Raw genomic sequence first — 24,731 nt, 5'->3', positions numbered from 1 at the left:
TCGCACACTATGGTTCAAGCTGCACCCTCGAATAAGTCGACGACCGTCAATTGTGAAGCTCCACGTGTCTAACCAAACCCTCCGCTGTTGACGTGCGCTCTCCTGATGGTCAAGCTGAACGCCGGGCCGCTGTACCAGCGCTGAGAGTGCCGAGACCGGATGAAAGAGTGCCGATGCCGGCTGAAAAAGATGCTGGACGGCCGCCCCAGTAAAGCTACCCAGTGGGACAACGTTTATAGCCCTTGGACGAGCACAAACTCTCCTCCAAGGCCTCGGGGGCTACACCCGCGGGTGCTCTGACGCGCCCCCGCGAAGGAGACTTCACATATATTCGAGGGTCGTAACTCTCTGTACACCCATATACCCTCGGTAATCCTCCCCGTAGAGGAGAAAGGGGACTCTATTGCTCAATACAAATAAAGATTATAAAGGGTTACCGGCGCAAAGCCATCGAAAGATACAAACACATTGCCACCTACGTGGCAATTTTCCCTGTCTTGGGGAGGAATGAGTGACAAAGAAAGGCGCCGAGCCCCTGGCTGACGCAACGGCCAGGCTGCTAGGGATGCGAGAAGCAGCCCCCAGACCTCACGGGTCCAGCGGGACGCTCTCCTCGCAAGCCTTCTTCTAGCGTCTCCTCCACTGAAGACCACGCGGGGGGTCGAGCTGACGGACAGCACCCTCCACATCGTTCCCCCGAGAGCAACCTTGTTGCCGGGGGGGACGATGCGAAAAACAGCCGCCAGACCTGGCGCCAGCGCCACGGTCAGGCGTCTCCATCCCCCTTCAGGCTAGGGGACATCGCAGGAGCAGGACCCCACGGGTCCAATGCTCTTCTACTGATCCCACTTAAGCTGAGGGATGGAGCGCACGCCCACTCCGGTCTTCCCCCACCGCTTGCAAGCTTTCTTCTAGTGCCTAAAGCCTAGAAAAGCCAGGCCGCCCCATCTGGGGGCCGGTCACAAAAGGCAAAGTAAACATTACAAGATTTAGGCGATACTGGAAGAAAGAGCTGGGAGGTTGGAGAAGAAAGGGAAACCCACGACCCCTATTTATAGCTGCGCCGGGCACAAAGCTTCAAGCTTGTCGAAGAGCGGAGGCTTGTATCGCCCGTGACGACACGGCACTCCACGAGCAAAGGATGTCCTCGGTCACCGTGCCGAGACACGACCGAACGAAATAAAGCAAAGCTGAGCCCCTGGACGCCAGGCGGCACAGCATTGGCTCAGGCCAGCCGCCCTCGAAAGCGCGCCGCCAGGCAACCAGAGAAGGCAGGGCCCAGGCCCTGAAGTGCGGGACCACGCGACGAAAGCGCCAGCTGCCAAGCAGCAGGCGCCGTCGTCACCCCGGCCCCCCTCAACACGCGGACACATCTTGTCCTTGAAAACAAACAAAGAGGTGCGCGCCTCGAAGTACTTCCCCCGTGCGCACACTACCCCAGCCGGCGTGTTCCCACATCTGCCAGGCTGGCGCTCCGGCGCGTCTGGCGGGTGCGTGGCATCGATTGATCACGTCAAGGGGAAATCGCCGAATCACCCTTTGGCCGAATCCATTGACTCGACCAAAGCCTCGGGGGCTACTGTCGGGTACCACGATTAGGAACACCCTAATTGGGGTACCAAGATCACTTCAAAAACGCAAGCACCTATTAAAACAACTGGGCCCACAAAGGCCCACGGCCTGCTTCCCATTCGAAAGAAAGGAAAGGACTCAAAGAAGCCCAGCGTGCGGCCCATTCACATCCCCCTCGAACCCGCGGAACGATCTCCGCCTCGCTCGAGGGTCCCTCTCGGGCCCGCTGGACGATCTCCGCCTCGCTCGAGGGTAGCGGATCTACCCTCGAGCGGGTAAGCCATCTCCGCCTCGCTCGAGGCCACCCCTCGGCACAAGGGACAAACGGCCCTGCCGCCCAACCACTCGCCGTACGAAGGCATTAATAGCCAGCCACTCCGCCACGGCGCCCAGGACAGGCGGCGTCAAGCCGCCACTCCCACAGTTGATGTGACCGGGGTCCCATCCGCCGACTTCGGTCACCGCTCCGCCATCCCGGAGGCTGTAGCAGCACTGTGGGACATGCGACGTGGGACAAGACAGGCTCGGCACTGCTCCCGTTACTGTTCTGCCGACACCGACCATCCGGACTCGCCTCCCACTGGGGAAGGGATCCGGCGACGTCACGTGTCCTTCCGAGAGGGGTGCTCAGCACGCACGGACGGGGCCCCGGCCCTCCCCCCTAGAGGAGCCCGGGACCTCCACGCGTCCCACGGACCTCCTAGTGTGCACGCCCGCACTCCGACCAGGGGGTCCGGGGCCGCCGCGCGCACCACTGCCGCTGCCACATGCAGGACCCTAGTCCGCAGGGCCCACCGAGCGCCACTGCGCCGTATATAGAAGACCATACATCAGCAACGACCACGCCGCCTGCATGTGCACTGCGGGACGACCGGCGCGATCTTCGCACGACCAATGACGATATCCAGGATGACTGCGACGCACGCCGCCTTCCCACAGTGTACTTCCTACAGTGTCCGACCACTGTACCCCCGCGATTCAGGGGAAAACAACGACTTCCATGCCCCCACTCATGTGCACCGCCCCTCCTTGTAACTATAAAAGGAGGCGGCGGGCTTCCTTTAGCGGGGCTGGTTGGTTTTTCTCTTGGAGGACGCTCGGACGCTCCCAGACGAGATCCATCATCACTTACGCTCCGGCATCCCTATTCGCCACGTTCAACCCCTCTTCTAGTAGAGACCTGGGAGCTTCTCTCCCTCTCTCGCCTCGCTTGTATCCCCTACTGCAAGCACTCCGGGTGCAAGATAATACAGTGCCATCGCACACCCCCTTTGTTGGATGTACGGCCCCGCGGCCGGAACCAGGATAAACCGTGCGTTACTGTGTTGCCTCTTGCATCATCATCTGGGACAAGGAAAGACGCAGCATTTACTCGTTGGGATCCGGGCCCCCGGGTCGGGACACCGACAGATGTAGACCAAATGTTCTAATTTGTGGTGTTGGGTGCGCACGTTGAGGATAGTTAGTATCCCGCAGCAGCAATAGTGGTGCTATCTTGTGTATGGCCAACAAACAAATAGAGAACATGCGTGTTTTACAAATGTGAGAAAATACACTTGAAATGTCGCATCCATTGTTTAAGCGCGTAGGGCATTAAAGTTGAAAAGCATAAAAGGGCTTAAACAAAATGATCGATTGTATAATAAATAAATAAATAAATAAATAAACATATTGGAAGACCAATGGTCGTAATAACAAGGATATTATTTATTGGATTTTTCATACATACCGGGACAAATATTTTGAATAACATCATAAATGGATATTTTACAATGATAAAACATCACGAGTACAATTATTGTAAAGTCAACAACTGAACATAATCGTACAATATGCTACTGCTAATTTTACAACATAAAATTATTGGAGACTTAACAGAGTCTTATGCGAATTTATGCTGAAAATTAAATAAACAGAGTAAAAGAAACAAGTTGCCGCTGTGCCAAACAAATTCTGTGAATGAGCGTACATTAGGCACAGCAATGTGCACAGTGGAATGGAGGAGGGATCACGTGGATGGGCCCTAAGCCCAGGTGACGTTCAGGCCATAAAGGCCGGCCAGTCCATTGCATCAGGAAGCAAATCCCTAGCTTCTTCCTCCCACGTACTGCTCTCGATCCCCAATTCCCCGGTGCCGCCGCCGCCGCTGTTGTTCTCAGTTGGAGGACTCTCCCGATGTTGAGCACCTCTGGACTCGGAAGTCCGAGGACCGCCGGGTTCCAAGAACCAGCGCGGATGCCGGGGTGCCGGTCAACTGCCGGGCGGCCGGCGAGGCGCCGAAGTGTTGGGGTCGGCAGCGCCTCGGCCGGTGGAGGACCTGGGAGGGCCTGCGCCTTCATGCGGGCTGCGGCTTCCGCGCGTGTGGCGGGCGGAGGTGGAGTCGAAGTTCCTGGGGCGGCGGAGAACAGGGGTTGGGCGCCACGGCGACCCGCGAGCCTGCTGCCGGTGAGGGCGCCGATGCCGGGGGCAGCCACCACATCTACCTCGTCCTTCTTCTCGATCTGTACATCAGCAAGCATGGGTGCTGCTTCTGTGGCGAGAAACCATGGATGGAGAGGCGCTGGAGCCACCGGTGTCGGTGATGGCATCGAGTAGGAATACTCGAGCGTGTGCGGCATCAGCGTGAATTCCTTGCAGAAATCACACCAGTAGCGTGGCGGTGCTGGTGTCGGAGACATCGGTCCCTCCATGGGAGCGTAGGCGGGCACAGTGACGTTCTCCGCCACCACTTCGTCAACGGGCGGCGCCGGGGCTGCAACGACTGGTGGTGCCGGGGTTTCAACCACTGGTGGCGCCGGGGCTTCAACCACCGATGGCACAACGTTCTCATCGAAGACTGGCTCTGCAGACGAACAATCCGTGGAGACGCATGGCGGCCACTACGGATCGGACTCCATTGCCGGCGGACGCCGTTAACAGCAGACTGAAAAATACGGCCAAAGCGACGACCTCCATTGCCAGCGTTGCGGCGGATACGAGGCCCACGGCGCTCGAAAACGCTGTGCGGCTGGCCATGGCGGCCATAGTGGTGGAATGGGCCACGGCGAACACCATTGTTTTTTTTTTTGAAGTGCGAACACCATTGTTGCGAGTTGCGACAAAGGGCGAAGAACAATCCTCTGGCGACATGTGACGGTAAGTTTAAGTTTACTGGTGCCATGACTTACCGATGGATTTCCAGAGTGCGTTCTCTTTCTCTCGTCGTTCTCCTTTTCTCTGTCTCGCTCGTTAGAGACACTGTTGATAACGTGTTGAAGGTGAATGTAAATGAACAGAGATTTGGGAACAACTGTCATTTGTTATTGATCTCAATAGTTTTATACAAGTGAAGGTCGCATCGTACGGACGTACGGACGCGTCTGTTCGGGAATTGTAACTGATGAAGAGACATGCCCCTTCGTAGTACTAACTGCTAATCTAATCTCTAATCCTAACTGCTGCTAATCTAATCTCTAATCCTAACTGCTTTGTGAATGAGATCGCTTGTGAAGAGACCATCTCTAATCCTAACTGCTTCGTGAATGAGATCCCCTTCGTAGTACTAACTGCTAATCTAATCTCTAATCCTAACTGCTTCGTGGATGAGATCGCTTGTGAAGAGGTACCTCTTGGTGTACAGGCACCGTTTCGTAACAAGTTCCTCATGACAGTACCTGGGCCATATAAGGCCCTGTTTAGTTCTCAAAAAGTTTTACACAGTACCAATCACATTGAATTTTCGAACATTAAATACAGTTAAAAAAAATAACTGATTACACAATTTAACTGATTAGCACGAGCTGAATCGTTTAAACCTAATTAGTCCATAATTAGATATTATTTATCAATTAACAACATTGTTACTACGGTACCAAAACCCAAACTTTTTCACCAACTAAACACACCCAAACACAGCAAACACCCAACATCTCTGAATTCCACATTCACGACAGATCGACAGTACAACGTATTACTCGGTTCAGATGTCCACATTGCTACTAGTACGCTTTTAAAGCACTACAACGTATTACTCGGTTCAGATGTCCACATTGCTACTAGTAAGCTTTTGAACCACTCGTGATACGAGGACATAATATCATGTCAAGCGCTAAAACGCTGGACGCTCATCAGCAATTGCATGTAGACAGAGCACAGATCAACAACAGGTACCAAGGTTTTGAACAGGTGATTTGCTCATGATGAATTTTCAGAAAAATTGATAGCAAGGTCCCAGTAGTGAGGAACAGAAGCATCAGCAAAAACCTTCTTAGCAGCAGCCTCACTCCGGCAGTTGTGTACAGTAAACCTGTGGAAGGCAGGCTTCGCCACGCTGCCCTGCCAGACCAATGCACAACTATTCACAGGCTTGTCAGGTTCCTCTTCAGCATCATCCTCACCACTAACTGCGGCTGCCCAGTCTATCCGGTTGAGCATGAGCTTATTGTACCTTTTGATTGATTTCTTCCCTCCTTCAACAACCACAACACTGATACCATCGGTGATGACTGCAGCACCAGTTAGCCTATTCTCTTGTGCATTGACATCGACTTTGAAGCGTGTCTGTGGATGGGACAGGTTTCTGATCTTGTAAACACAAACTATTGTCTCCATTGTATTAGTAGGATCATCAAAAAGCTTCCGCTCTTTCTTCTCGCGGCGCTCAGATGGTGTGAGCTTGCGGGCAATGTTGCGGTCTACATGAGCCTGCTCACGCTCTGCAGCGGCAGTTCTGATTTCCATCTCCAGCCGTGTGGGATCTTGCACAGCTTCAGAGCCTAGAACTTTCATAAGATTGCTCATTTTGACCTTTGGTTTGGGTGGCTCCAATAGGCCTTGCCTAATCATTTCTTGCCTATCTTTTTCCTTAGCAAGACGCCTCTGTGTTCTCAGCTTCTTCTGCTCTTTTTTAGTTAACTTCAGTGGCTGGGGCGGCGGCGGTGCCGGTTCGGCCGGTGGGTCTAATGGCTCTGGATGTTCCACATATATGGTGATCCTGTCCATATTAAGCTTCTCCACAGTGAAATCCTCATATATGGCAGAAAGTAAAATTTTTGCATCCCTGAAAAGAATGTAAATTAGTTACCATTCATTGACTGCGTATAATAATAAAAAAAACCAATAGAGGAAGCAAGATATACCATGGCTCAATGTCAGGAATTGCTTCCTTCTGCTTTTGCTTTGGAGCTCTCATACCAGAAGCAACTTCAATAAGGTTTGGGTTCATGTCTATTTCTGCCTTTGCCTTCGCGAGCTGTGCTTGCTTTACTTTGAGCTCCTTAGCTTGTGCTTCACCAAATTGACTCTGTAATCAGAACATTCAAGTAAGGCACGAGAAATAAGGATAAGGATAAACAACCAAAAAAACAATCAAGATTCACTCACGCATACCTTAATTCTATTCAATTCAGCCTGCCTAGAGAGTTTTCCCTCTTCAACAAACTGAAATCCTGGCCTTTTAGGACGGAGGAGCTTGTTTTGGTTTATGCCCATCCTTTCATCAAAATGAGCACTTGATTTTGCCAGAGAATCCAAGTCTGGCTTGATGATTTGAAAAGCCTCCTTCTTTTGCTTGTTTATATTGACCTAACCAATGTAGAACCAATAGTGGCAGTCACCATATGAACAGATCATGGATAACATTTTATATGAAGCTTATTGTAACAAATTTTACCTTTAGAGTACTCAAATTTGTTGGCCTTGTCATGCTGATAACTTTTCCCTGCTCATCAATTTCCCTACCCTGAGCATCAAGGCGAAGGACAGGAGCCTTGGGAGGTCTTTGAGGCACAGTAAGTTCAGTGGATGTACCGGGAAACATGTTGATGAGAGGAGCAAAGTGTGGATCTTGCTGGAATCCCATCTTAGCAGCAAGCTCTTGTGCTCGCTTCACTGCCTCCAGATTAGGAATGTTTGTAAGACCCGGAATACCAATTGCACCAGCTGCGGCTGGAGTCCCAGAGACACTACTCATGGGCAGGCCAGAAACTGGACCAGTATGCTTTGCTTCTCCTTTAGAAACAGTCTGTGTTTCGACAGATGTTTTTGCATCTTCTTTTTTAGAAACTTGCATATCAGTACCAGTAGTGCCAAGTTTATTAAGCTGTGCAAGAAAAAAAATTAGAATACTTAAAAAGTTATATTAAGAAATTGGGGCAAGGGACTGAGAACAGCTGTGACTTCTTACCATGGGTAGTTTCTTGAGTTTCTCTGACAGTTCCTTCTTCAGTTGCAAAGCTTTTTTTGCTTTGGCTAAAGCATCAAGAGATAGATTACTATTTTTGCCAGCAGCTGAGGTTGCACTTCCATCTGTATTAGATTTTCCAGTAACCTCATCAGATCTAATACTAACCCCCTCATTTTCATTGTTGGTAGTAATTGAAGATACCTTTGAAGACACGGAAACAGATAATGACACTACAGCAGGTGCGGCATTGAGCGGTTGCTGAGAACCATCCTGCAAATTAGAGATGCAAATTCAACTTATAGAAATACACTTGCAAATTAGGGATTGAATGCAACGATATACTGAAGAAAAGCCCAAACTGAAGAAGATTTTGAAGAATCATAGAATCTGTCTAACAACTGATACTTAGACCTCAAATCAAAACTTAAATTATATGAGTCTAACAGCCCATTGGATTGATGATCACTGGAAGCTTCAGAAACGTATCCTCAATTTCTGTTCAATAGCAGATCACAAAGGGGAGACACTTGGAAAACAGGTTGAAGAATGTTTGCTGGACTGGGGTATTGATCGTCTATTCACAGTCACAGTTGACAATGCATCCTCAAATGACAAGCTAATTGAGTACTTGAAGGGTGTGTGCGAAGACTGGAATGGAGTTGTGTTAAAGAACAAATTTCTTCATGTGAGGTGTTGCGCCCATATAGTCAACTTAGTCGTTAAGAGTGGACTTGAAGAACACAATCACTCTATCGAGAGGATAAGAACTGCAGTTAAATTTGTGAGGTCTTCACCATCAAGATTGAAAATATTCAAGAAATGCGCAGAGTTAGAGAAAATATCCAGCAAAAGTCTTGTGACATTGGATTTGGAGACAAGATGGAATGCTACTTATTTAATGTTGGAGAATGCTGAAAGGTTTGAGAAAGCTTTTGCAAGACTGGCAAAAGTGTGCAAGCCATTCAAAGAATACTTCCCAAACAAAGATCCTCCCGATCCTGATGATTGGCAAACCGCAAGGCGAATATTGTGTTTCTTGAAACTTTTTGAAAAGGTCACAACTCGTCTCTCAGCCTCTTTACATGTAACTTCAAGCATTGTTTTCCATGACATAATGTTGATGCGTGCAAAATTAATTGAGATTGCTGGAGGTGAAGATCCAACATTATCTTCAATGGCATATCTCATGAAAATCAAATTTGACAAGTACTGGAAACAAGAAGGCAATCTGAACTACTTATTATTTATTGCTGTCATTTTGGATCCTAGATACAAGCTTCAATATTTGGTATTTTGCTTGGAACTTATGTATGGACCAGATGAAGGCAAAGAACTAGCTGAGAAAATTGAATCAGCTCTTAATGAATTGTTTGGCTGCTATGTTGAATCTGTTAATGCCTCTTGTTCTAGAAATAGAGGATCAAATCAATATCCAGTTCACATCAATGTAGATGAGGAGGATGAAGAGAATCCCTGGGATATGCTAGCATCTCAATTTGAGCGACACATGGCGGAGGTTGAGACGGAACCAAATGATTCAGAGTTGTCAAGATATCTAGCTGATAAGCGGGAGAAGAGAACTAAAGAGTTCGACATTTTAGATTATTGGAAAGTGAGCTCAAATAAGTATCATGTACTCTCCCATTTGGCAAAGGATGTGCTAGCTGTTCCAGCTTCCACGGTTCCTTCGGAGTCAGCTTTTAGCACAGGTGGACGTATTATAGATCCTCTTCGTTGCAGTCTATCAACTAGCACAGTTGAAGCTTTGATTTGCACGCAAAGTTGGCTACAGACATCTCAATGTAAAGTGAGTGCAAGAGAGGTTGCCGAAGACATTCAAACATATGAGGAGATTAGAGAAGGTAAAGTTTTCGTAATTGAGTAGAAGAGCTACCTTATGTGTGTCACAATTGCTAACAATGTTCTCTTCTTTTTATTTAGAATTCCTTTCGAAGGACTGCGTCGATAACCAACAGATCGGTATGTCCCTTTGTTCTATCAGTGAACTGAACCGTGGTGATTCAATTTTCTCTAACATATTAGTTCTTGAACTTCAGAATTGGATAACAGCTTTGTAGCTTTGTGCTAATCTGATTTTTCCTTCAATTATATTTAAAACAAACTTATGCAACTTGACTTTTTTGTTTCAGATTTCACTGAGTTTGAAGGATAGCAATTTCTAACAAGGCACATATTTGTTTCTGACAAGGTATGGTGATTGATTCAATAGGGTCTAAATCTGAAACATAGAATTTATATGTGTGCAAATTGTTGTCATATGCTGCAGATTTCATTGTTATGCTCTAGACATTCATTGATCCAAGGCACATTATCATATGCTTTATTTGTATATTTCCTTGTTGTCCTTAGGTCAGTATTTATAATTATTCTTTGGTGCTTTGTGTCATCATCATTCAGTATTCCAAATCATGCTAATATCTACATTAGATGGTCCTTGGGCAAGGGACACTATGGGCATGCCAAAAACCTTGAACTGAGTTGGGCAAGATAGAATGCTTACAGGGCGAGGGGTTTGCCATTTTTGTATTGGATATAATTTCAAGGCTTGCCTTGAAATGAGATAGATAGGGCCTATCAATGAAATGCAATCGAATAAACTCATACTAAACTTTTCCCTAAGCAAACTCGGATCAAAGCTAGATTGGATCCAAAGAAGCCTGTACTGTCAGTCTGTCACTGATGCTAACACCAGATGGCAACACATGCGTAATTAAGCTTGATTCTATTCTATTCATCCTTTTGTTATTATCTTGATTTTTAGGGGATCCTTTTTGACAAAATCTTGTGTGTAATGGCTGCCTTTCTTCTCTTTTTAAATGCTCTACAGAGTTGCCTCTTCACATGGCTGTTTTTGGAGTTCTTCAGAAACAAGCTTAGTGGTGCACTTACAGGTTTGACACGTGTTCGGAGATTCCAGCAGGTAAGGACTTTCAGTTATATTTAATGATTTTGTTCTGTCCATACTAACTATTTTTTGATGTTTACTTTTCCGGCAGGACGATGCCCATGTCTTTTGCAGAGAGAACCAAACTTTATTTGGATAGACCATACTTGTTTACTATCCTCAAGAATGAATCATATCAATGTCATACTTTATTCTGTGCTCATTCTGGATGTATGCAGAGAGCTTTCCATTCATGTATGCAGAGAGCTTTCCATTCAGTTTAACAGTATAAAATACAGTGGCGATAGCTTAAGGAATCTGGATGATATTTGTGCTCATTCTCAATCAGTTTTACATTTGCAGCTTGTTCCAAGTTTTCAGGTGATATTAGCCATGCGTATCAAACACTTCCTTTTTAATTGCCAAATGAATTATAGAAGCAATGAACAGCCTAACAGGAGGACCAGCCGAGCATGCCGCGAGAGGATTGAATTTCAGCCTGTGAAACCCGTGAAACCAACCCAACCCAATGTAGTATTTAACCCACCATCAACCCGTGCAGAGCCAACCCAACCCAGACCAACATATTTCTATTGGGGTGGTCCGGCAACAAACCACAAACCGGAAAACCCAACCCATGAACAAGGCGACAGTTAGTTGCCCAAGCTCTAGTAATCAACATGAAAACACAATGAACAGAACTCAGCAATAAAGTGTAGGAACACTTACACTATGCGCGGCACCACTTTGTAAATCTCCATTAACTGCTAACTCCCCCATCTTCTGGTCATGAGATGAGATCTCCTTGCTCCCCTTACTCCCCACATCACCATTCTTCCCATTAGCATCAACATCCTCAAACCTCCGGCGCTCACGCCTAGGCCTCTCCTCCTTGGGCGGAGGCGGGTCTACAGAGGCCCTAGCCCGCTTGCCGACATCTCGGTCGGCCTCGTCCCCACAGCCACCGCCCTCGTGGCCCTTCCGCTTCCGTGACGAGGACGGCGGCTCGCGGTCGGCAGAGTCGCGACGCTCGATGGACTCTCGCGGACGGCTCGACGAGCGGTCCCGCTTAGCGTAGGGCGGCGGGGACTCCGACGAGGACATGGAACGGCGGCCATGGCGGCGGCGGCCGTCGCCGTCGTCCCCGCCGTCGCGGTGGCGGTGGCTGCGGCGGTCGTCTTTGTTGCGGTGGTGGCTGTGGCTGTGGCGGTCCTCATCGTCGCCACCGCCGTCCTTTTCGCGGTGGTGGCGGCGGCGGTCGTCGTCCCCGCCGTCGTGCTTGTTGTGGCCGTCGGTGTCGTGGCGACTGCGGCGGTCGTCATCCCGGTCGCGGAAGCGGTGGTGGCCGTCGTCGTCGCGGGCGCGGCGGGAGGAGCGGTCGCGATCCATGGGCGGGGATGGCGAGATGATAGCGGGGACTAGGGTTTGAGTCGGAAGTGGAGGATCTGCGGACTCGTCGCGTGCGCTGGGTTCCGTTCCTAAAATAATTAGGCCCTGGGCGTTTGGCTCCAAGGGATAATTTTTAGCTTTCACCTTTTAGTTCTAAATAAATTGTCTCTAAGCATCCAAACATATGGGATAATTTTAAGCTAAAGTAAATTATTCCTACCAAAATTCTTAACCCCTCCAAGAGATGATAATGAGGCTAATTTTGCATATTCCTACAAAAAAATAAGTATGCACACACATCTAGATATTAGAATGGAAAAGAAAGGGTGGGCTTTAGCCCATGAATCCAAACAACTCACCTTAAGCTAATTCTTAACCTATCAATTCAAGGCTAAATATTATCCCTCAAAATTAGCCATGGGCTAATGTTCAAAACAGGGCTCTTGTTTAGGTGCACATCATAATTTTTTTAAAAAAACATTTTTAATATTTGAAATATTAAATATAAACTAATCACAACATTAATTAAAAAACTTATTAGTACATTACAAGATAAATTTATTAAGACTAATTAATTCATTATTAGTACATATTTACTATAGCAATTTAGTATCTAACTATGGTCTAATTAGAGTCATTATATTCGCTTCGTAATTTACAAGCAAACTATGCAATTATTTTTTATTTCATCTAGATGTAATACTCCATGCATGTGTCGCACACATTCGATATGATAGTTTTGGAATTTTTGAATTTTGCATCTAAACCAAACCCATATTGCGCAAGTCAACCACCTCCGTCCGCTTAAGCATTGGGCCCTGGCTATCACTGGGCTGGGCTATGTTGCAAGCCACGCCCAATCCACGGTCCGCTACCAATTTTTTTTCCGTGTCTAGGCATAAGGATGGCAACAGGTCTAAATCCATCGGATTTTGCCGTCCAAACCCAGACCCAAACCCAAACCCATGAAAAATATTTGATCCATTAGAAAATCCATACCCGTGACGGGTTTAGAATTTTGCCCAAACCCAAACCCATCGGGTTAGCGGATACCCATGGATCACTCATGGGTCTACGCTTTACAATTTTTTCTCATGATCAATAAGTTGAATATAGTAAACGTCATTGTAGCGTATTGTGAGTAAGAAATCTATGTTCACTAAATTTTTTAAAAGAAATAAAAATATAAATAACAAGTTCTATATTTAAATGATCATAACACCATACAATGTCAGAAATCCATCATATGCATATACATACACGACAAGTGCATAGCGACTGAGCGTCATGAAGAATTCGCAAGCACATGAATACCGTTGTAGCTTTCACCTTAGAGTATTCCAAGGATTATCGAATCAAAGTGAACGTGATATCTACGGGGTAGGATCAAGGGCAGAGTGGACTATTCAGATTCAAGGGTTAAAACAGGAAAAACCTAAGTTTAGTTGTTTATGTCGAGCTTCAACGTCGCCTGGATAGACCAGAAATTCTGATATTGGCTACTATCGTGCAACCGGAAGTGGAGGATTACAATGACATAAAACAAGGGTGTCACCACCTGCAGGCTACCTCTATAAACTGTGGGATGCTACAACAATCGTATTCTAGTCTGGGCACCATGCCAACACTGTTGTTTACTAGCTCAGTTCTAACAAAGAACATTCGCATTTATCGGGAGTCTTAGACTACAGCTACCCACTATTACTGGTGAACACTCAATCCAATAAACAGTTAGAAACTACTACTGTACTTGAATTAAAATTACTGAATATTGAAGAAGTCACGAACACTTACAATGACCAATAAGCATTCGTCGTTGTATAAGCGGAGAAGAGTGCCGACAGACCCGACGCTTCCCCAACTCCTCCTCACTCTCTCCATACTTTTCCTACACTCCTAGACTGCCTAAGTACCTAAGAAGAGCTCTCAAGCTCCAAGTGAAGAAAAGAGGTGAATGGTGTGTGGTGTGTGTCTCCATTCTCTACCCCCTCTTGTATTTACAGGGAGGAGTTATAGGGTCTTCACATGGCATTTTTAGCAGGGGAGGCACCTCAAGCCGACGTTAGGAAGCTACCAGGAAGTAGCAGGACAAAGCTGAAGGTCCGTGAAGCCAATCACTGTTTAGCCGACCAGTGGGGCCTACCTATAGCCACTGTGTTTGGCCAGAAAGCTTCCAGGTTGGTCCCCTTGGCCTTGGCACATGCTTAAGCCTCTGTAATGTCGGTTTCCTTGCTTTGGTGGGCCCTTTGATCCATGTGACGACACATGTTGCGCTCTGATTTGTCGAACTTTTGTTCCTTGGATCATGACCTGCCACCTAACTTCAAATTTAGCTCAAATTCACCTGCATACAATTTCAAACCAGCATACGTGGAATTTATCAGTATTTAGTCCTCTTCTACCATTTATTCCATCTTTATGAATGGTTTTCATGTCGGAGTTGATGGTCAAAACGGGTCAAATTAGACCGTCAACCAGATCCCCCACACTTAGTCCTTTGCTTGTCCCGATTAAAGGCTAGGACTAAGGTAGAACGACCTCTTCTTGATAAAAACACACTGGACAAAAGTTATTCTATACTTCACCTTTATTTCTAAACTTTGAAGTGTCTACCATGTCATTTTGGATTGTTGAATATTGGAACGATCTGATCCAAGTGCTCTTCCTGCTTTGCGTCAAGTTTGGGGTTTTTGAAAGTGTGACACCCTAGGTGTTTAAAAATCATAATTAATCCAACTCAATTAACTTACAACATAATAATGAGGGCAAATATTTAATGGAGGCAACACATTTGAATTTAAACTAAATTTCCCACCATAAGTAATTCATGTAAAGGGGTTAAAATCAAAAGTTATCAAATTTAATGAAATTCCAAACAAGTCACAAAGAAACATGGCTGAAAACTAGTACCTTTAGTAACATGTGCTTAAATAGATTTCAGCCAATTTCCATATAAAACAACATCAAATTTGAGGCCCTTTAATGTAAAATGGAATATTTAAAATAATTTGCGAACCTTTGCTCAAATGAAAAATTGCATGAAAGAAAAGTTATAGATCTTGAAAAACTGAACAAAAATGGTATTCAAAATTTTTCATTTGAGTCCAGGAAGGAGGAGGAAAGTTTAATTTACAATTTAGTCCCTGCAAATTTCAAAATTCACAAAAAAGCCCAAAACCCTGTTTTCTCTCTCTCCTCCGGCGCCCGTACGCCGGCGTTCCGCCGGGGAAGCGGCCCTGAAGCGCCACCTGGCTGTCTAAGTGGACCCCCGCGCCCCTAGTTTTTGCCCAAACAGGTCCACCTGGCGTTTCCCTCGCGCGCCACGTGTCCCGGACGACCGAGCGGCCGCCACCTCGCCACCGACCTTCCCAGCGCCGCCACCTCGCCGCCGGTTCTTCCCAGGCCAAATGACCCTCCCCCCAGTTGCTCAATCCCTTCGCCATTAAGCCTCCTACACTATAAATAGGCCCCAGACTGACCTCGCGCGCTTTCACCCCATTTCCCTCTCCACCGCACGCTATTGCTCCGGCGAGCTCGAGCTTGCCGTGGAGTGGCCTTCTCCGCCCCGCATTGCCTAATTCGACCACTCCATCATCTTCCTCATTGCTCGGTGATGCTCTGGAGCCCGAAGCCCGACGTCCAGGACCGCCGAAGCACCCTCGCCGGCATCAATCAAACCCGACCGCCGCTTCTCGCCGCCGACGAGCTCCTTCCCGCCCACCCGACCCTGACTTCTAGCACCAAAAGGTGCGCACGGCTTCCCTCTGTCGATTCCCACACTTAGCCCCCGTCACCGAGGCTGAGCCTCGCCGGAACATCGCTGGAGAGCGAGGCTCTGCATGAGCACCGGTGATCACGGACCCATTTGTAATTAAAAACTTCATTCCAGGGGCTAGTTTGCAAAAAGTACGTGAACTTCTATATTCAAATCAGTGAACTTTGAAAATGCGTAGAAAATCGTAGAAAAATGGTAAAAATGCAAATCCAAATGTTTTGGAATCCTTGAAACAAAATTTACAAGTTTGTCCACAGACCCATGGGCAAATTTTGGATATTTTTTATCTCTAGATTGAATACAAAGATAAATAGAGTATATTTGTTCTAGGAGTTTGGTTCAGTATTTTTAGCTGATTTTTGGCTGGAATGCATCTCATGCTAGTTCTAGTACTGGGTAAAAATTTGAACTCCAATGGATCTTTGTAACTAGTTGAAACCTTACTCTTTCTAGATCTACTAGTGAACTTCACATTTTATTTCTGGTAGATCTACTTGAGTGCTGCACATGAAACTTTTTCCATGTGTTAGGGTTGCTAAATGCTCACTCATGAATAAGTTTGGATATTTTTGGATCTGAGTAGATTTATCTATGAATAATCTATATTAAGTAGCACTTATTTGTGATAAATATTTTCTGTCCCTAGAAAAATCTGGTAAATTTTGTAGCACTTCATTTTTGTCATATGAACTTGTCTGCAAAGTTTGACATCCAGATGATGAGTAGAACTAGAGTTACATTTTGTTCATGCTATCACATTGCCAGTTTTGTTATTTTTGCTCTGGTCAAAATACTAAATATATGCTTATGATTTTTGTGCCAAAGCTTGATATTTGTACCATGATGCTTTATATAAAGTTTGACCTGGTTTACTCAGCAGCAAGTAGCCCAAATAATTTTGCATGTGCTCAAGTTAGTAAATGTAATGCTAAATGTATTGTTGGAAATAATTTCTGACATTTTTACTGAAGCATGAGTAGGAGTAGATTACACTCTAGTAAAATTTTGGTACACAGAACACACACTCTGTAGAAATTTATTTTGCCATGTACATGCTTAATTTGTCAAATTTGTTACTCCTGGTATATGCTCAGTTAAATTCTGGAAAATTTACAGTAAGTAGAATATCATGTGTAGGGTTTGCTGTAAAAATTTGAGCTCCAGAATCATGATAGATCAAGCTATTTGTTTGATCTTAACCTGCTCTATTTTAATCATTTTTCATGCTTGCATCCTTTACTGTTTTTAGCTGAAATTTTTACCGTAAGTTCCTGAGTATATGTTTTGTATTGTATAGAATTTTTAGCACCAGATCATGTTTCTAGCATCTGTTTTAATTTATACAAGTATCCTTATGATTATTGAGTAGAAAAATGAAAACCCCAACCCAACTCAAATTATGAAGTAAAGTAAATGTAATAATTACTCTATAAATGACTGCCCAGTAAATTGAATTAAACAAGTTCATTATTAAAGTCACACATTTGTTGGATTACAAATTTATAGTGAAGGAAAGAAATGATTTATGTCATGTTGTAACAAAGATCATCTTGCATTCATATAGATTCTACCAATCTGTCCGACTGAGTGTACGAATTAATTCCTGTCAGTGATACTGTTGTTGAGGGGTGTTCTTTGAATTTGACTGAGTTGAACCAAGACCCGGACCAACGTCTGGAAGAGCCCAAGGCTGTCAGTGATAGTGCCTAGGAAAGCAAGCCCCGGTGCATCAATCCCATTATTTTCACGCATATTTAAATCTAACTATTCGATATCTGTTGTAATAATTTTATTTATGCATTTACATTCTTAGGAGTGGGTTGAAACCCTAGTTGCGTAATTCTAGGTTCTTATGTAATGTTACCCCGGGTCACTTCGACTAGTTTGCCCGTTAACTAGGAATGATAGAAGTTGAGTGGTTTCCTGCCTCTCGCGAGATTATAGGAGTTGACTGACTTTACTTACCGTTGCAATATAAGGACTGTAAGGATCACCGGGGTGTCCGACCCTAGAGGGGGAGGGGTGAATAGGGTCGCTAATCGCTTTTTAGCCTAGGTCTCAAACTACTTGCATAAGATAAACCTAACACGTCCTATACATGCTAGTTATGACTAAGGTTTATCTTTGATATCCTCTACTTACCCCAAAATACTTGCAACCTATAACCAATCATAATCAAACTAACTAGGAAAGTAGAGGCACGCAAGGTAGAGTAAATGCGGAAACGTAATATGGTAAGTAAAGAGGTAAGTGCAAGAGGGATGCAAACTCCCGAGTAGACACGGTCATATAACGTGGTTCGGCACAAATGCCTACGTCCACGGGACACCGAGGCTCTTCCAATCACCGTCTTGCACTACGCCACCAAGGCGATGCCGGCAAGCAAAGGCAAGTGCCCACAAGACAAGCAAAGGCAAGTGCCCACAAGACACCGAGTCTCGTGCACCGCCACCGTCTCTCTCGGTCACCCAGCCGAAATCCACTACGGAGCTTCTCCACCAAGGAGGGGGTCTCCTCTTCCCCCGCACAAAGTGCCGTTGCCACTCCACACCAAGTCGGAGGGTCACACGACGGATCACAAGGATTACTTGCCGCAGCAAGACTTCTCTCAAGCTAGTTCTCTCAAGAACTAAGCCTAAACAAGCACTAAGCACTCTCACAAGTGTGCGTAAGCCTATGTGATGTACAATGAAGCTCTATGGTGGTTGGAGATGATCTTGAACTCTTGTATGCTTCCTTGGTCTCCAGCAACCTCAAATGAGCCGTGGGGTGGCATATATATAGCCCAACCCTCCTGTCGGAACCCCAGGACTGGGGTACTCCCTCTTGCTGTGTCTAGGTAAGAACCTTGTAGTTATCCTTAACTACGTCCAACAGCCGGACCCCTACGGTCCGGAGCCCGGTTCGCCCGACAACGGTCCCGGACCCGTTCCCTGGTTAGCTCCGGGAGCACCACGTGTTCCCGGAGGAAGCAGGCGCTCAGCCCGAACAGCCGGAGGCTCCGGACCTCCCATGGAGGTCCGGATTCCCAGGGAATCCCGGACCCCCTGTATAGTAACCAGACCCCTCACCAAGGGAAGGAATCGACACCCCGCCTCGGGGAGGTCCGGAGCCGCCACGTGTCTGCAAGCACAGACACGTATATAAGGCCGCTTGGTCTCCATATTAAGGCTCACCTACCACCGCATTCATTGCGATAGGAGGACGTCCACATTGATGTAGCAGAAGCCGAGGCGATTCTTTGACCAGGGGGCACTATTGATCGCGTATTACCAAGATGCATAGTGGAGCTGCTGGCGCCGCCCACGCCGCGCCTGCCAGTCTGCCATAACAGATGGATACGACGGCTCGGCTTCACCCATTATGACGCCTACATAATAGCCTCAACAGGTCACGCCGTAAGCTACGTTCCCCCAACGGGCACCTTGCTGACAGGACAAGAGAAGACCTCCCTTCGTCAGAAGGTCAGCAGAGCATGGATGCATATCGGAGGAAAGATTCGCAACCACTATAGCCATTTAATTACTCTACGCAGTACGCTGCACAGTCACGTTGGGCCCACCTGTCGGGGCATCAACGTCCTATGTATCCGCACCCCTTGGTCTATAAAAGGGGGGGGGGGGGCGTCCGCTAGAAGAAAACTCAGGCTGGGGAAAAGCCAAGACCCGGCTGAGGGGAGGTTCATACACAGCCAAGATCAATACCACTCCCAGTGGATGTAGGGTATTACGCTCCGGCGGCCCGAACCACTCTAGATCGTGTGTTCCTGTGTGCCTGACTCAGAGCTAGATTAGCCCAATCGCCTAGTACCTTCCCGAGTACTCCCTCTCTGGGAATAGGCGGGTGCGTTCCGCCACCCGGCTGTGGGTACCCCAGAAATCCCACGATACCTCCAAACTAGCCGTTGGGAAAAAGGCTGACGAAATCCCTTAACGCCGGTTAAACCGACGCTCCAGTTTTTGTCATCACCGGTTTAACCGGTGAGTGTATTTTCCTAGCAACTAGCCGTTACAATCTTCCAACGGCTATTTGATCAATCGACCGACGCTCTCAAAATTAACGTCGGTTTAACCAGTGAGTGCAAGCTCAGAAACCCCCCGAAAAATGGAGTCTCTGGACAACTGCACCGACGCTCACTTTTTCTTTATCGTCGGTTTAACCGGTGCCTCTGGGTCAGTCTTCACTTCAAGTCATTGCACCGACGAGTTGTCTTCAGGCATCGTCGGTTCAACCAGCGCAAAACCCTAATCTCAGCTTTTTGGGTCCATTGCATCGATGAGTACAATTTGCCTAACGTCGGTTTAACCTGTGATAGCAAATTGTCTCTGTCTTGTTCGTTTTGACTTGAATTTCTTCACGGTCTCTTCGGGCCTAGCTACGCCTATCTTCTCTTTGTCATCACTTGAACCTAAAAGCCTGAGAATGATCATCTTAACAATCATATTAGTCCAAGTGTTGTGTTGTCTATATCAATCACCAAAACATTATGTTGAAATATGGCATGAGAGGCCACTTTCGCTACAAGGACAACGGGCGGGGTTGTGTAGTTGTGATACCACATCAGTATAGTGAAAATTGGTTAAGGTCGCGGTGTGTGGCACATTTCGTTAAGCTTTTGAAAGTACTAGCCACATGCCGAGAAATATGGTAATCGGTAAGCATAAGTACCTGATTAGACCAGCGAGTGGAACGACGCTGCACTCTTTTTTGGACTTGGTCCAGAATGAGCGCAACATGCGGCTGCAGAGTAGCCGTACTCTATAGTCGAGGGGACTGCCCCGGATCCACGGACTGGAAAAAAGGGGAAAAGTCATGTGGGTGGCTTAGTTCCTCATACGTGTGTGTTAGGTTTGCCTTGCAAGGTTAAGAAACTCGATTCGAATCGTCCGCCTCTCACGGTTTGAGACTGATTAACAATTTCTGTCACATAGAGCAACAAGTGGAAAATGATGGAAAGAAAGAATTATGGTTGTATGGTTTAATGTTTGGACAACCATGTATGTTTAGAAACAGGTGCACATCTAGAACGGTTAATCAACATAGAATTTGAAAGCTAAAATTTGAAATTAAGGATATACTCTTTGTTGCTTTTCAAAAAAATAAATCCAGAGCCATATCAGTCTTGCATGTCTAGTTAAGTGAACTAAGTATATCCGTTGACGGGTAAGCTGTAGCGAAAATGACCTCTCATGCCATATTTCAATATAATGTTTTGGTGATTGATATAGACAACACAACACTTGACTAATATGATTGTTAAGATGACCATTCTCAGGCTTTTAGGTTCAAGTGATGACAAAGAGAAGATAGGCGTAGCTAGGCCCGAAGGGCCGCCCCTACGGTGGTTCCGCTTCGGTCCAAGGGACAAGAATTGAAAAGACCGTGAAGAAATCCAAGTCGAAAAGATCAAGACGAAGACAATTTGCTATCACCGGTTAAACCGATGATGAGCAAATTGCACTCATCGGTGCAATGAACTTGACACCGGATTAACCGACGTTGGGTGTTTTACACTCACCGGTGTAATGGACTTGGAGGCCGAAGAGACAGTAGGAGTTTTACAGACACCGGTTAAACCGACGATCAAGGCAAAGTGAGTGTCGGTGCAGTTGTCCAGAGACTCCATTTTTCGGGGGGTTTCTGAGCTTTCACTCACCGGTTAAACCGACGATGATTTCAAGAGCGTCGGTGCAATTGATGAAGTAGCCGTTGGAGCAGTAACGGCTAAGTTGCTGGGAAAATACACTCACCGGTTAAACCCGTGATGACATAAACGCGTCGGATCAACCGGCGTTAAGGGATTTCGTCAGCCTTTTCCCAACGGCTCTTTTGGGGTGTGTGGCCTATATATACCCCGAAGGCCGGGTCATTTGAGAGTGCTGGAGACTATGAAAGCATAAAAGAGTTGAAGAACACCTCCAACCACCTTAGAGCATCATTGTACATCATATAGGCTTAAGCACACTTGTGAGAGTGCTTAGTGCTTGTAATAGGGATTAGTTCTTGCGAGAGCTCCCTTGAGAGAAGCCTTGCTGCGGCAAGCAATCATTGTACTGGTCGTGTGACCCTCCGACTTGGTGTGGAGTGGCAACGACACTTTGTGCGGGGAAGGAGACCCCTCTTGGTGAGAAGCTCCGATAGTGAAGACGGTGCCGTGGGTGACGCTTCGAGAGAGACGGTGGCGGTGGCCTTGTCTTGGTGACTTGGGGTCACTTAGCCTTTGCTTGCCGGGAGCCTTGGTGGCGAACGCAAGACGGTGATCAAGCAGAGAGACTCGGCATCACACTTGTTCGTGTTGGACAAGTGGCCGTGGACGTAGAGAGGGACTTGGTGTCCTAACCGAACCACGTTAAATCGTGTGTCTTGGTGTCTTCACGGGAGTTTGCATATTCTCTCCCTTACCTCTTTACTTACCGTATTACGTTTCCGCATTTACTCTATCTTGCGTTACTTTACTTTCCTAGTTAGTTTGATTAGGATTGGCTATAGGTTGCAAGCCTTTTAGGGGTAAGTAGAGAGTAGCATAGATAAACCTTGGTCATAAATAGCATGTGTAGGACGTGTTAGGTTTATCTCATGCAAATAGATTGAGCCCTAGGATAGAAAGCGATTAGCGACTCTATTCACCCCTTCCCCCTCTAGGGTCGGACACCCCGGTGATCCTTACATAAGACTTGCTGAGTATTAGTATACTCAACCTTGCTTGTGGCACTATTTTCAGGTACTAACTTTGAGAATATAATTGCGAGTCTTACCTGTCCATGTACTTTGCCTCTGGGCTGGTCTGTAGAGTGGGACGGCCCCTCAACCGGTGCTGACACCCCTTCCATTGACTGATGTCTCATACGGGCTTTATCGAGGCACCATCGTTTTGCTAGATGTCGTTTTTATCTCTTCCGCTGCAATAATGAGACTTGAATAAATTTGTGTAACATAAGACTTAGTAGTACTTTACTGTTCTCTAGGCTTACCTTCGTATGAGTGTTGCCTATTTTTGATCCCAGATTGTGTGGATTCAATCGAGGCTTTACTAGAGTAACTACCAATGTAGTGCGAATTGGATCATAGTTACCTAGCAATGATGATTAGTGTACTCGGGCCCAGTTTATTTTGGGTGGTTCCGCCACAGTTGGTATTAGAGCGAACATGCAACCTAGCAGAGACTGCAACTATTGCTTTCTAACAACAAACCCTAAAATTGGACTTCAAAACTACTAAAGTTTTGGAAAAGTATAGGCTGGATAAGGACAAGTATAGAACGTAAAGACCTAGGAAAATTACGAGAATACTCAGGTGGCTTATGCAGTACGACTGTTCCAGCACATTACTTTCAATATTTAAATTCTATACCGACATGTCGCCGCGGAGGAATGCTTGCTCAGTCAGCTGCTGAGGGAGTCTGGTCTTCCCGTCGGTGATGCGAGCCGAACGCTGGGCTCAAGCAGTGGTCTACTTGAGCCCTTGATATATAATCCTGAAAATTTTACCCTAAGTTCCTAAGTATATGTTCTATATTGTGTAAAATTTTTAGCACCAGATCATGTCTCTAGCATCTGTTTTAATTTATGCAAGTATCCTTATGATTATTGAGTAGAAAAATGAAAATCCCTACCCAGCTCAATTTATTAAGTAAAGCAAATGTAATAACTACTCTATAAATAACTGCCCAGTAAATTGAATTAAACAAGTTCATCACTAAAGTCACATATTTATTGGATTACAATTTTATAGTGAAGGAAAGAAATGATTTATGTCATGTTGTAACAAAGATCATCTTGCATTCATATAGAGGCTACCAATCTGTCTGACGGAGTGTACGAATTAATTATTGCCAGCGATACTGTTGTTGAGGGGTGTTCTTTGAATTTTACTGAGTTGAACCAAAATCCGGACCAACATCCGGAAGAGCCCAAGGTTGTCAGTGATAGTGCCCAGGAAGGCAAACCCCGGTGCATCAATCCCATTATTTTCGCGCATATTTAAATCTAAATGTTACACAGGCAAGGAAGTGAGACTAGAATCATGCAGCTGGACTGAATGTTCTGAAGAAGAACAAGCAAGCTTCGTTGATGGCGAGGACTTGCAATGCTGCAGCGTACGCACGTCACAGCTACAAATAATCAATTCACCTTCAGCTCTAACCAAAACTAATGGCTGCAATCATTGCCGCTGCCGCCGAGCGAGCAGCTCGCCATCCCGCGTCGTGCGGCCTTCGGGGTTCAGGCATCTGCCACATTGGGGCACCCCGAGCCCCGCGGCCACCTTCCGGCCCTGCAACACCAGAGCACACGGGAGCTTCGGAGAACCTTCCGGCCTGCCGGCGCTGCGGGCGGCGAGTCGAGGCAGCACCGGAGCAGCAACGCCGGATCTTGTCGCCCACCGCCTCGGCGCACAGGCCGCAGACCCAGCGGTGAAACTGCGCTCCCACTCCCACTCCCACTCCCAAGAATCGTCGAATCAAGAATCCATCTAGCGTTCGGGAAGGCCGGCAACTGCTCCAAATCAAGAGGGAAAGGAAGAGATGACGATGCTTACCGATGAGAAGGTGGCGGGGAGGATTGCCGTCGGGGATGCGCGCCGCTGCCTCGTCGCCTCGCCCGCTCCACGCACATGCCTGGTCTCCATGAACGGATGTGGAGAGGACACCGGGCTTCGTTCCGGGCCAGAATGGGAGGGGAAAGGATTCCGAGGCTATTTCCATTCTGGACCAGGCTTAACCTAACAGTGTTTCCGGTGAAGAGTTGAAGACCTGGAATGGAAACGGGCCACTCCAATCCGCCCGGAACCGGCTTCATTCCGGGCCGTTCCAGGTGCAACCGAACGTGACCTTAAGTATTTTGGTACAAGTATGGCTGGGACATTTTTGTCCTTTAATAAAAAAGTATCTTGGTACAAATTATTCATGATTGACAATTTTCAATAGATAG

The 24,731-nt window shown here is 46.6% G+C and overlaps 2 protein-coding genes across 8 annotated transcripts; one reads left to right on the top strand and one right to left on the bottom strand.

The window, feature by feature from the left end:
* Positions 1-5,358: 5,358 nt before the first annotated feature.
* Positions 5,359-24,520, bottom strand: LOC120669685 (protein RDM16-like). 4 transcript variants are annotated; one of them, XM_039949499.1, is made up of 8 exons: positions 24,340-24,458; positions 22,560-22,703; positions 7,937-8,005; positions 7,736-7,857; positions 7,223-7,651; positions 6,940-7,134; positions 6,690-6,853; positions 5,459-6,610 (listed from the first exon to the last, which is right to left on the bottom strand). In XM_039949499.1, exons 4-8 carry the CDS (start codon positions 7,736-7,738, stop codon positions 5,746-5,748), a joined length of 1,656 nt encoding a protein of 551 aa, XP_039805433.1. In that variant the 5' UTR covers positions 7,739-7,857; positions 7,937-8,005; positions 22,560-22,703; positions 24,340-24,458; the 3' UTR covers positions 5,459-5,745. The 4 variants fall into 4 exon arrangements, with proteins under 4 accessions (XP_039805431.1, XP_039805429.1, XP_039805433.1 ...); XM_039949497.1 differs by lacking the exons at positions 22,560-22,703; positions 24,340-24,458 and adding an exon at positions 11,370-12,090 and having other exon boundaries at positions 5,359-6,610; XM_039949496.1 differs by lacking the exon at positions 22,560-22,703 and having other exon boundaries at positions 24,340-24,520.
* LOC120669686 (zinc finger BED domain-containing protein RICESLEEPER 1-like) lies at positions 8,034-10,988 on the top strand. 4 transcript variants are annotated; one of them, XM_039949501.1, is made up of 5 exons: positions 8,034-9,492; positions 9,635-9,715; positions 9,886-9,944; positions 10,584-10,676; positions 10,753-10,988. In XM_039949501.1, the coding sequence occupies exons 1-3, from the start codon at positions 8,169-8,171 to the stop codon at positions 9,906-9,908; spliced, it is 1,428 nt and encodes a 475-aa protein (XP_039805435.1). In that variant the 5' UTR covers positions 8,034-8,168; the 3' UTR covers positions 9,909-9,944; positions 10,584-10,676; positions 10,753-10,988. The 4 variants fall into 4 exon arrangements, with proteins under 4 accessions (XP_039805435.1, XP_039805434.1, XP_039805436.1 ...); XM_039949500.1 differs by having other exon boundaries at positions 8,035-9,597; positions 9,677-9,715; XM_039949503.1 differs by having other exon boundaries at positions 8,036-9,444; positions 9,677-9,715; positions 10,584-10,675; positions 10,748-10,988.
* Positions 24,521-24,731: the final 211 nt, after the last annotated feature.

Source organism: Panicum virgatum, chromosome 4N (genome assembly GCF_016808335.1).
Source record: "Panicum virgatum strain AP13 chromosome 4N, P.virgatum_v5, whole genome shotgun sequence".
Classification (NCBI taxonomy): domain Eukaryota; kingdom Viridiplantae; phylum Streptophyta; class Magnoliopsida; order Poales; family Poaceae; genus Panicum; species Panicum virgatum.
This window is presented reverse-complemented; position numbering and strand designations above follow the sequence as displayed.